Raw genomic sequence first — 11,040 nt, 5'->3', positions numbered from 1 at the left:
AGGCCCATTTGCTGCAGAACACAATAGAAATCAGACCCAGGACTGCCAGGTTTTACATTTGCATTTATCATTATAGAAGTCCCAAATAATGCCCGTCTCACACTACATGGAGTACATGTTTCAGGTACTACAACATTACCTATTTCCTATGTTTTCACAGTTTTGAAGACATTTTCCAAATACCCAGAAGAAAGTGTTGGCATGCTGTTTATATGGTTAAATCTGATCTGAAATGCATTAGACACTGCATACATCTCCAATGCACAAAGTGCTGGAAGCTCAGAGAAATTACAGAACTGAAGGTGCTTTATGGGGCTCAGCCAAACTCAGCCAAACTCAGCCAAACTCAGTGTGGGTTGTGGAGGGCCACCTTCTCTCTCTAAGGCTGTACCTAAAACCACTTTAAATTTGGGTTTCTCTTCATTGTACAGTCCTTTGGTCAGAATGGAGCCAAGGCCCACCGAGTATTAGGAAGGCCCTATTGATTGGTGTGTAAGGGCTAAGACTTAGTGGTCCTACAGTCTGAAAAACAGGAAGGGGCAAAAGGGACAAAAGCTTCCTTGGGGAAGATTTTTTTTTTCTGCAGCAAACTGGCAAACTTCACATTTCACACATTTCAGTATCAACCTTCTTTCTAGTGTTATTCTGGCAATCTACATGATATCTTTGGGGGAAACATTTATAATTAAGGATTTCATGTGACAGAGCATTCATGCAAAAAAATACTTGCAGTGGCTCAAGTGCTATTATACATCACAAGGTGAAACACATCGCTTTCCCCTAAATAAACCCAACCACCATGGCTGCTGAGCAGAAGTGCAAGATTGCAGAACAGGCATGATACAGGATAACTGCAATGGTTCATGAGGAGGTGGATCACTGCAGGAAATTCACCTCCTGTCTATGGTGGGTGTGTAACACCTAAGGAGTTACATTACTGGGAGGTTCGCAGAGGGTGTGGCAGGTCCTTTTCGTAAAGCCTTCCAAAAAGGGTCACTGTTATGAGTGGTTTCGATGTGCCATGCTTACTTTTCAAACGTCCATCACATAGCACCTAGTTGAAAAGAGAAAGAATGGCACCAATAGTCAGCTTACAGAGTTGCAATATTGCATGGTACAGAAAAGATAGGTCTTAGATGTTGAATATTTTGATGCAGCACTTTTAAAAGACAATCTTGAGAATGAAACAAACCAGAACCGTCTCTGGCTTTGCCATAGCTTTCTACATTTCCTTGGACCTGAGGGTTTTTAAAGCTTCTTCCAGCTTTATCTTTGGAAAAAAAACCCAAAACATTTTCTCAACATCATAAGAAGGTAAGAGTGAGAATAACTGATTTGTAAGGTTCTCATTAGTTACTCATGCATGTCAATGAAGGTTATATACATATCTAGGACAGTAATTTGAAAAGTTTTTTGATTTGTAGATGCCAAAAGGATTTCCAGATATAAGTAGAGAAATTCAAGCTACTGGCCATATGTTGCTTTTCTTAATTACATTCTCTAGACCAATTTGAAATCACTGTTGTTCATAGACTGTGAACACCTGCAACATTTAGGAGCCTTTGTGACAAAAAAAAGGCATGTATTTTTTTAAGAAAATATAAAACATTTTTTTAAAATTAGACCATGATCATATTTTAGCATACCATTAAATACTTTGATCTATATGTTTTTACAGAAGTGCCATTCGAAACAAGTATGTAGGATGAGCAATGCTTTTCCATTCTCTACCTTTTAAAAAAGTCACTCTTGTTTCCCCTAAAAATTATCAAGTCTTTTTCACTGTCTTCATTGTCTCTTGTAAGTTATTAAATACCTCTTCCAAATAAATTATGATTTCATCTAGCCTCTTATCTAAATCTAAGATTTATGAATCTATAAATATGTTATAAACTAAGGTTTATGAATGAAAACATATTTTAGCAAAAATATATTATGAAGTTTCAAATAAAAAACAATAAACCCTACAAACCCTGCAAAAATCCCTTTTAACATTTTTAACTGCATAGGATCTCTGCTCATGCATGATACTCAATAGTAATTTTTCTTGCTTGGACAATTTCTCAGAGTATTTGATTTCTTTGTCTCTTAAAATGCCCATCAGCAGAGACCTGTACAAAATAACTCCTTGAAAGCTTCTATTTATAGACTTTGGACCTGAAGTCAAAAGACATATTTGCTAAAGAAAACATTGAAGAGATTCTTGACCTTAGCATTTATATGTTCTCATCAGTAAGGATTAATTCAGTCCATGCATTTCAATGTCCCCTTGAGTTATGGTCTGCAGAACCAGAGAATGTGGTTCTTGGATACGACTTTGCTGCTATACCAGTGTCCAGCACCACAGTCTGGAAAACCTTGTGTCAAACAGATCCAGGGTGTCCCATTACCTCAAACTCCCCGGGGGCCAGCTGCACCCCGCTGTACAAGACTTCTGGAAAGACGTAATTGGTGCCAAATGTGCCGCTGAGGGAGAACATCTCAAACTTGGTCTGAGCCGTCTCCACGGGCTGCCCGCATGTGTTCCGGTCTGTGCTCTTGCACTTGAGCAGCGTGCATATCTGCAGGGAGGAGGATACAGAAAGGCAAAACACCGCTAAGCTTTCAACAGTCAAGAGCTGGATTTGATAGCAAGAAAAGTTCTCATGATGCAGTTAATGGACAAGTGCTTTGGGGTGGTTAGGATGTAGGTATATACAAACCACACACCCCTACAAAACCAATTACCTGCCAATGGTATTTTATGAGAGAACCGTGAAGCCCATCAAATGCACCCAGGACATAAACTTCATCTTTGCTCTTGTTTGACATCTGATAGACCAAATGACAGCAGAGGTCTCCTTGGCAAACTGTGTGATTTCCAGCTTTGAGCCTGAGTTCACTGAAAGTGAATATATCCCGCCGGACAGCTCCCAGAAAAGTGTCTTTTTCTTCTGGAAATTTCTTGATGCTTGTGGCGTATGAGCTCCAGTTGATGGTAGGAGGGTAGGTGGGGGAAAGACGGGGGCGTGCGCTCAGTTCTGCTAGCAGGAGACGTCCTTCCTCAGTCTCGCTGTCGTAATGGTAGGCGGCCGGTCCTTCTGGCGTGAACAGCCCACTGCCTGCCAAGGACACCCACCAGCCCTCCATCAGCTGGCATCCTGGGGCACGGCTTAGCAGGGAGGCCAGCCGCCCTCCATGCCAAACTGGAGGGCTTTGTCGGTGATGCTATTTTCAGTCACCATGTTACAGAGAATTTTGGAAGAATTTTAAAGCACAGACCCACTAAAATACCCATCAGAGTTTAAAAACATGTCCTAAACTTCACAGGTTTTATGCTTTCCTGGATCCTGAATCTGATCCTTAAATGGCAATTTGACACGTGACCATCTTTTTTTTTTTTTAGAACTTAGGTTCATTTAAATATAAATCAGAGCACTAAGAGTGGCATATTTGCCAAAGAAGGAAACCATGGGGTAATTATGTTTCATGGAAGGAAACACAGGGCTGTTGCCTAAACTCAGCTCAATCTATTTAAGGCGGGCAAAAACGTTCCTTTGCAGCCTTCACTTTGGTTTCAGGGGAGAGTTACATCAGCTACAGCAATGTTTTCTCAGTTTACAGGGGGAAAAATGGCAGTTAATATTCATATCAAACAAAAACATAAATTTTCTTTAATTCTTCAGCAGCCACAGAAACCTGAAAATGTTTTATTCAGTATAAAAGAGGAATCCTCCTTTTGGTTTTAGGTTATTAAGTGCTGTTTAAAACATTTTTTCTCCATTTGACTGTTGATTGACTTTTAAACAAAAAATGGTGCTTCTAAACAAGAGGAGGAAAATTTAGGTCAAAATTTGTCCTATTTTTGAAATAAATTTTCACTTTTAAATCATCAATATTTCATGTCATGGACTTTCTAATTTTACCTTTCCCAGTACATTCAACATTTTCTTGCCTGAAGCTGTTTGCTACATTCAATACAACACCAAGAAGATATTTAGTCTGAATGAAATACTCTTTTCCAGAGACTTCACTATTTGTAAAACATTTCTATCTGCTTCTGAATTCAATACTCTGAAGACTTTCCCTTTTCCCAAATGCAACTCACCTGTCATTGCAAAGTTGGTGTTGTGAGTATTTGCTGAAAGTAAATTGACACCCATGCCCATAGCCCAGGCAGAGTGAAACTCAACCGCAGTCAGAAACGGCAGGACGTTCATCCAAGCTGTCGGGAAGAGCACGGTGTCCACCTGCAACTCACTCACCAGGACCACGGCAGGCTCACGGAAAAGGATGTCAAAGCAAGTGAAAATGCCAAACTTCCCAAAGGGGGTCTCAAAGGTGATGGCTTCTGGCTCTTTGGGGTAATTAAACTGAGTTTCTCTTCTAAACAGATTGTACTGCAGGTGAAGAAAATGGCATCTCAGAAACCAAAAATAAGGCAAGATTATGAACAGCTACTTTTAGGCTTTAAGGCAAAGCTGGGTGTTGAGATACTTAAGCTGACCAACACAGTGCATTTGCATCCATCCAGCCAACCCTCTCTCTCTGCGAAACAGGGTGGCTGTGCCCCAGCTGCCTCCTGGAAGTGATGTCCAGTCAATACTAACTGCTAAACCTTGCCAAGGTATCACCTGAAAATGCATTATCTGGCTTGGATAAAACTGTACCGAGGACCAGCTAATATTTATGAGTATGGAAAATATTGTCACTGGTTATTTCCCATTTACTATCATAAATGTAGCCCACAGGTGTTTGGTATCCAGCATGCGCTCTGCGGCTGCAGTGCTCCTGGGATTAATGCCTGATCAAACAAACACTTGCCTGCTTTTCCTTCTAGCCATAAGAACCTTGCATTAGATCATCCTGGAATGGTTGACACTCTACAGTAATGTAAATTTATTGTATAAACCAGCTGAAATCGGTACCAGAGATAAAAAATATACTGATAATGCTGATGCTGAAGGGCCTCCTTACCTTGTGGTAACGAGCCACTAGTTTCCCCTCTGGGTCAAAGACGACATCAGTATTGTACTGATAGCGACCATCGCTTGGGCAGCCAGGATCACTGGAGTTACACGGCTTCTTGTCCCCAATGTTTGCAACCACATAGATGGAGTTATTCCTGGCCATGCAGCTGAGGCGTTCCTGCACTGGTGCTGGACCATATCTAATGCATTTTTGGTGAAAGAAAAAAACCCAAATAATTTTACAAGTTTAAGTTCAGATATTGAAGAAATGCATTCAAAATTACTATTCCGAGTGCAAATCTCCAGGTCCTGAAAAAGGGCTAGATCAAATCATAGTTTCTGTTCATTTTCTTCTCTGTTCATAGCATATTTTTTTAATTGCTGGTCTCTTTTATCTTTAAAAAATGGTCTCCCTGTGTTCCTATTTCCCATGCCCTTAACAATGTTATGTTATTTTCTGCGTGGATGTAATACCCAGCTAAGACACATACAATGATATGGACAGCTTCAGAAAACAAGGGAGAGAATAAAATGGTATACTGGCATAAACGTAAAATAACATTAAAATATTTTTTCAGCCAGATCCAAGCCTTGTTTCCAAAAGACTATTTTAGCCTTTGTTAAGACTCGGTGCTCATAAGCCTTTAGTAAAATGTGGCCACAGCATTTACAGAACTTAAGACCCCTGAAAAGCAGCTTCACAAAGCCTCAGAAGGGAATAAAAATCCCCTTAGCTTAGACCCGAACTTGGCCCTCTTGTGTCCCCTGCTGGCAAACATTTAGAGCAGCCCTGTGTAATACAGCAGACTGTTAGTGGCTGGATTTCTAAAAGTCAGGCTTCTTTCGGTTCTAGATAAATATTCTGTGCAACTTGGTTTAGAAATGACCCAGCCAAATGAGCCGAGGGCTGAAGCACTTTGTATAATCTGTGCATCTGACATGATAATAAACTAGCTTATACTTACAGAAGATTTTCACAATTGATCTGAAATGATAAAGTTTACATGTTTTAAAAATACTGATTTTGCCCAGAATTTCCTCATTTTCCTCTTTTTGCAACTTTTAAAGTGGGACTGTCGCAATACTTTTCCCTTACATATTCCCATCCCATTTAATTAAGAGTTCTTTTTGATGCATCTCATTCTATGACACTTGGGATTTCTAATAGAATAAAAAATTTAGCAGTCCTTAGGTGTTTACTGGGAGCAGCTCATGACTGCATGAGACACTGGCTTGGAACCACATCAATCACTGCAGAAGAAATCACCTTGTGGGGTCGGTGCAAGGAATCCAGTTCACCGCTGGATCAGGGATATCCTCCAGGTAGGGGTAGATGGTTTCTCTCGTGAAAAGCCAGCCGTAAATGCCATCTTCAGGAGTCACAATGATGTGGGCGCCCTGACACAACAGGCTCCGTTAAGAATTCACCCATCAGCAGATAACCAGGAGGGACAGCGGGAGAAGAAAACATTAGCAACGCTCACAATACACCTAGTACCTGCTGGGTGGCTTCCTTGATGGCTCCTTCCAAGACATCCATGTTCCTGTTCATCAGGGCCAAAGCTTCGTCGGGAGAAACAGGCTCATCAGTGGCATCTGGCAGGATGACCGCGTGCTCATAGACGGCTGCAATGAAGGTGTCGGAGGCAAGGGCCTGAAGGGCTGCGAGTGCAAACACTGCAGCGTGCAGGAGAGGCTGGGACGGGAGCATGGCTGGTGCCTCACAGCTCCTGGTTTGAACAGAGGGATTAAAAACCGGGTAGAAATAGGAGGAGTAAAGGCTAGTAAGTTTGCTTTGGAAATAATCTTCTGTTGAGTAATCTGTAAAGGCGCAGTATCGTTCTGCCAACAATCAGGATGTTTATTTATAGTAAGAAGTCAAAGAAACATTTCTAGGAATTGGACCTGGTTTCCAGTTTGAAATGCTGTAAATAACAGGTGAACAAAAGGCTAAGAGAGCGTGTCAGAAGCAATGCTGATCTACAAGGAGCTCTGCGGAAGAGGCGCTTCCAAACCCATCTCGAGGTGAACCCAGGCTCCCCTGGTCAGGGCACACTATTCCATATAACCTTACTGCATGTGGCTGGATCAATTAAAAATTTAGCCAGTGCTGAAGGCAGATCACCTGCATGAAGTACAGCCCTCATGCCTCAGAGTGCAGCTGATCCACCTACGTGTATGAGGCATGCAGGCCTGCCGTGCCTCCTGCCTTTGGCCAATGGATTACTATAGCTGTAGCAGCTGCCCTGAGAGTGTCCTCCCTCCCAGGCTCATATCGCTGTATAAACTAACCCTTGAACTGTGCTGATCTCTTTGCCTAGGGCTAACATCCTTGCTTTTTTGTGAGAAAGAATTAAAACAACACCGTTTGGGGTTTTTTACTTTTTTTGTTACAAAAGTCACTTTATGCACAATAAGCCATTTGAAATCACTCATACCCATACAAAGCAGGTTTTTTTCTCATGGAAAGCAATTTTTGCATAGTGTTTTGGAAATAGAATATACCTGATATAGTTTCAGGTGCTTCATAAAAAAACCTTTGTTAGAACTTGTGGAGCGTCTATAAGGGTGAAGGGACATAACCTGGCTAAATGTTTACCACACAGTAAGAAACCAAAGAAAATATTCTTCATCCTGACAGTATCTTCCTCTTCACTATGTACTTTCACCCAGAAGTTTTATTTTTCTCCATCATCATCAAGGCCTCCTCAGGAGAAACTGGCACTTCAGTGATTCTATGATTCTAAGACCATGCTGTACTCGTATGACGGCTGCAACGCAGCTGTCCAGGTCACAGGCTTCCAGAGCAGGCAGCACCAAAAGCACAGCAGAGGCATAGGCTTTAGGAAGACCCATGTCTGGAGCAACCAAGTCACCCAAGGAGATGTCAGGGGCAAGCAAAGATGGGGGCCTTAAAAGGGAAAGTCTTGCATGAAACCTGGGAATTCCCCAGAGTGGCAGAAAGCCAACACCTGGGGATGCAATCACCCTGCCCGGAAAGTCTCACCCTGCCCGGAAAGTCTCACAAGTGTCAAAGGCAAGAGAGCCGCCAGCATTGAGCAATTCTGCCTTACACCACTGGCAGAGAAGTCATGGCGAAGCCACCGCTGTGCTGCAGCTGAAGAAACACATCGCCTGCCAGATCTGCAAATAACGATTCAGGTGTGGCATGGCTGTAGTAATGCAGTTCAAGGCAAGCCCAGGTCACAGCAGGAAAACAAGCCAGAATTTGTGAAATCTCAGCATAGCCACATTCCTGCCCAAAGCCGAGGGCACGGGGTGCAGGCAGGGCTGCAGGAGGCAGGCAGCCCTTCCCCAGCTTGGTGCTGCCGCATGGGCACTTCCTGGGCCACCCCAGCCCAGCATAGCACCAGCTCAGAGTTGCAGGGCCTTTGGGGGCTGCTCCTCATTGCAGGGGGCTGCCCGGAGCAAACCTGTTCAGCACACCACACAGTAGCTGAGCTCTAAAGATCTTTTGTCCCCAAAGGTGTTCATTGGAAAAGCATAGTGAATGGGAGCCACAATTTCTAAATCTCACATATTGCAACCTGCTTTCTTATGTCTATGGATCACTCCAGCAGAAATCTTGAAACTATAGCTGCACATGCACAAAACCCACTTGTATCTAGTTGCCCAGGTTTCTTACCTTCTTTGGTTCTGAGGTCAGCTGTCAGGTAACGAAACGCTTTTTTACTGCATTTCCTTCAGAGAAGTATGAATTGTTATCGGTGGTTACACACAGGCTTGTCTTTATGCAGACTGAGTTGCTATGTGGATAATGGGTAGATTTGCACCAGATTACATTCTGTATGCTTGACTCACTTTACACAATAACACATTTCACAACGATATATGTTACACAATCTTTGTAGCAAAAAGAGTTTAGTGTCGTGATGGCTTATGCCAGTCTTCTATAGGAAAATACTCAACATGCAAATATACCTAAAGTACAATAGCCTTGAACTGAATCCTGAATTCAAGATACTCACCAGATTCAGGGCTGGGATCACATACTACTTGCACACACATTCCCTCAGCCAGAGGACTAGTATCAGCAGTGAACAAACCTGAAGGAGCCGCGCCTCAGCTCTGAGACTGGCTCTGCATTCCTGCTGGAGCCCTTCTGCATTGCAAGAGCAGACCTTCCATGCCATAGCCTCCCTTAAAGCCAGATCCTTTCCCTGAGAGAGTTGCAGTATCACCCACCAGGTTCCCAGGGAACAAGTACAGTGTCTGCACTGAGTTTGTACCCATGGGAAGAGGATCACACTGGATAATGCCTCGCCGTACTGCGGTCAGTCTGCAGTCAGACAGTAACTGACTCCAACAGTGAACAAGGTTTTAAGAACGCGTAGCTCTAGCAGCAGTGAAGTTGATCTTCCATGAGTCAGAGTACATTCTCTGGGGCTTTTGATAAATATTGTTGTGTTAGACATGATGCTAATGTCACATGTGAGTACCTATTTACATTTGAAAACAGAAAAGGTCATATGGTGACATCATGCATAATCAGTGCTGGAGCTGGGATAGTATTTGCACTCCCAGCATCTCACCAGTTCCATAACAGAGGTACATGGGACTGAGGATCTTGACAGCATCACGAGAGTGCTGAGACCAGGAATGGTGCCAGTGTGGGGAAAAGGAAAGATAAATTAAACTAATAGCAGTTTCTGACTACTCTTAAAGACACAGCCACAAACATGCACATCTTTATACACTGATATGCTGAAGGAAGGTCACTAGGGTCCAGCAGCAGCAACAAAGCACAGGTTGCTGGGGGAGAAGAGGAAGCAAAGATGTCAAGAGTGTCTTCTCACCAGGAGTAGCTGGTCTTAAGTAGAAATCTGAACCCCCTAATCCCTACAGCAAATTCATTTGCAGGGCAGCACCACCCAGCATTATCACGAAGAAGCAAAGGAAAAGCCTTATTTCACATACGTTGGTGTTATATGACCAGAAAGAAATCAAGAAGATGGGAGGAAGGAGCTGCTGTATGATACAAGGCCACTCAGTGATATCTTTACTGGCTGCAAACAGTTCAGCACTGAAAAGCATCCAGTGAGTGCGGCCAGCAGGTGTTGACAAGCTGATGTTCAGAACTGGCAAGCAAAATATTTCAGTTCGAACTTTTGCTTCAACAGAGATTTCAATGAAATGATAATTCATGTTGGGTTCTGACCAAGAAGTGGTGGCAGGTTTTGTTTCAGGGTTGGTTCTTTGATTGGAGTCCTTGCTCAGTCTCCATGATGTGCTATTTTGTGTTGCCATGTTGTGTTGAAAATTATTAAATTGATTACTGCTTATGAAAAAGTCTTTGTCTTCAATTAGGAATCATTTAACTTGGACGGTGAGCTCAGGAAGCTCAAGGACAACTTTAACGAGCAGGTGGTGTTAGTCCTGAGCCCCCTGAACAAGCAAGATATGAGCAGGACCATCCACACATAAATATTGTGTGCAGCTGAGTCATGACAGTAACTCCACCACGCTTGGGTGTCTGCCAATGTCCCTGGCATGTGTGAACCTTATGAATCATGAGATACTGCATGCCTGCACTTAGCCTAAACTTACAAGTTTACATACACTAGGTGTGTAAACTATTTTTGTTTTTCACTGAGGATAAAGGCGAGCAAGGTCTGGGACTGGGCAGAAGCCTCACCTACGGGTGGACGCAACATGTAGGAATTTTCCCAGTTACCAAGAGACTCCTGGCACCAGCTGCAGTGGGGCTTCGCAGCCAGAGTGTGGACCTGGATGACGTTAAGCTGGTAATTGGTGATGTGTCCTTTTCTTAGTCTCTGTAACGCTTTGCAGTAATGATTTGATGCTTCCCTCCTATTGCTCTTTTATCATATTGTGCATAATAACCAGTACTGTTTCCTTTTATCATATGGCATGCTATTTTCCTTTATTATATTGTATTATAATAAACTGCATTTATTCTTATATTTAATTTGGAATTCAGTTTTGCTTGCTATCCAGTCAATCGAAAAACACATGTGCCACATGACATGGAGCAATGGCATAATGGCAATAAAACCAAAGCAACACAAATAGAAAAAAATTGTATAAGTGGGGTAAAAGAGCAGACTTG

General features: G+C 42.7%; 1 protein-coding gene across 1 annotated transcript; it reads right to left on the bottom strand.

Annotated features, from left to right (window-relative positions):
- Positions 1-46: 46 nt before the first annotated feature.
- LOC308064990 (pantetheinase-like) lies at positions 47-10,967 on the bottom strand. Its single transcript, XM_080390359.1, has 8 exons — positions 8,596-10,967; positions 6,448-6,679; positions 6,217-6,347; positions 4,957-5,149; positions 4,088-4,379; positions 2,728-3,101; positions 2,391-2,561; positions 47-1,054 (listed from the first exon to the last, which is right to left on the bottom strand). Exons 2-8 carry the CDS (start codon positions 6,658-6,660, stop codon positions 935-937), a joined length of 1,494 nt encoding a protein of 497 aa, XP_080246485.1. The 5' UTR covers positions 6,661-6,679; positions 8,596-10,967; the 3' UTR covers positions 47-934.
- Between the last annotated feature and the right edge of the window lie 73 nt (positions 10,968-11,040).

Source organism: Falco punctatus (genome assembly GCF_963210335.1).
Source record: "Falco punctatus genome assembly, chromosome: 5".
In the NCBI taxonomy this organism is placed as follows: Eukaryota; Metazoa; Chordata; class Aves; order Falconiformes; family Falconidae; genus Falco; species Falco punctatus.
Note: the sequence above shows the minus strand (reverse complement) of the source record. Positions and strands in the feature narration are given on the sequence as shown.

Coding starts and splice junctions, on each gene's coding strand:
- LOC308064990 (XM_080390359.1), bottom strand. CDS start 6,660: ATGCTCCCGTCCCAGCCTCTCCTGCACGCTGCAGTGTTTGCACTCGCA. Junction 4,380..4,956: donor TAGTGGCTCGTTACCACAAG/GTAAGGAGGCCC, acceptor CTTCACCTGCAG/TACAATCTGTTTAGAAGAGA. Junction 1,055..2,390: donor TGGCCCCCGGGGAGTTTGAG/GTAATGGGACAC, acceptor CTTTTCAACTAG/GTGCTATGTGATGGACGTTT.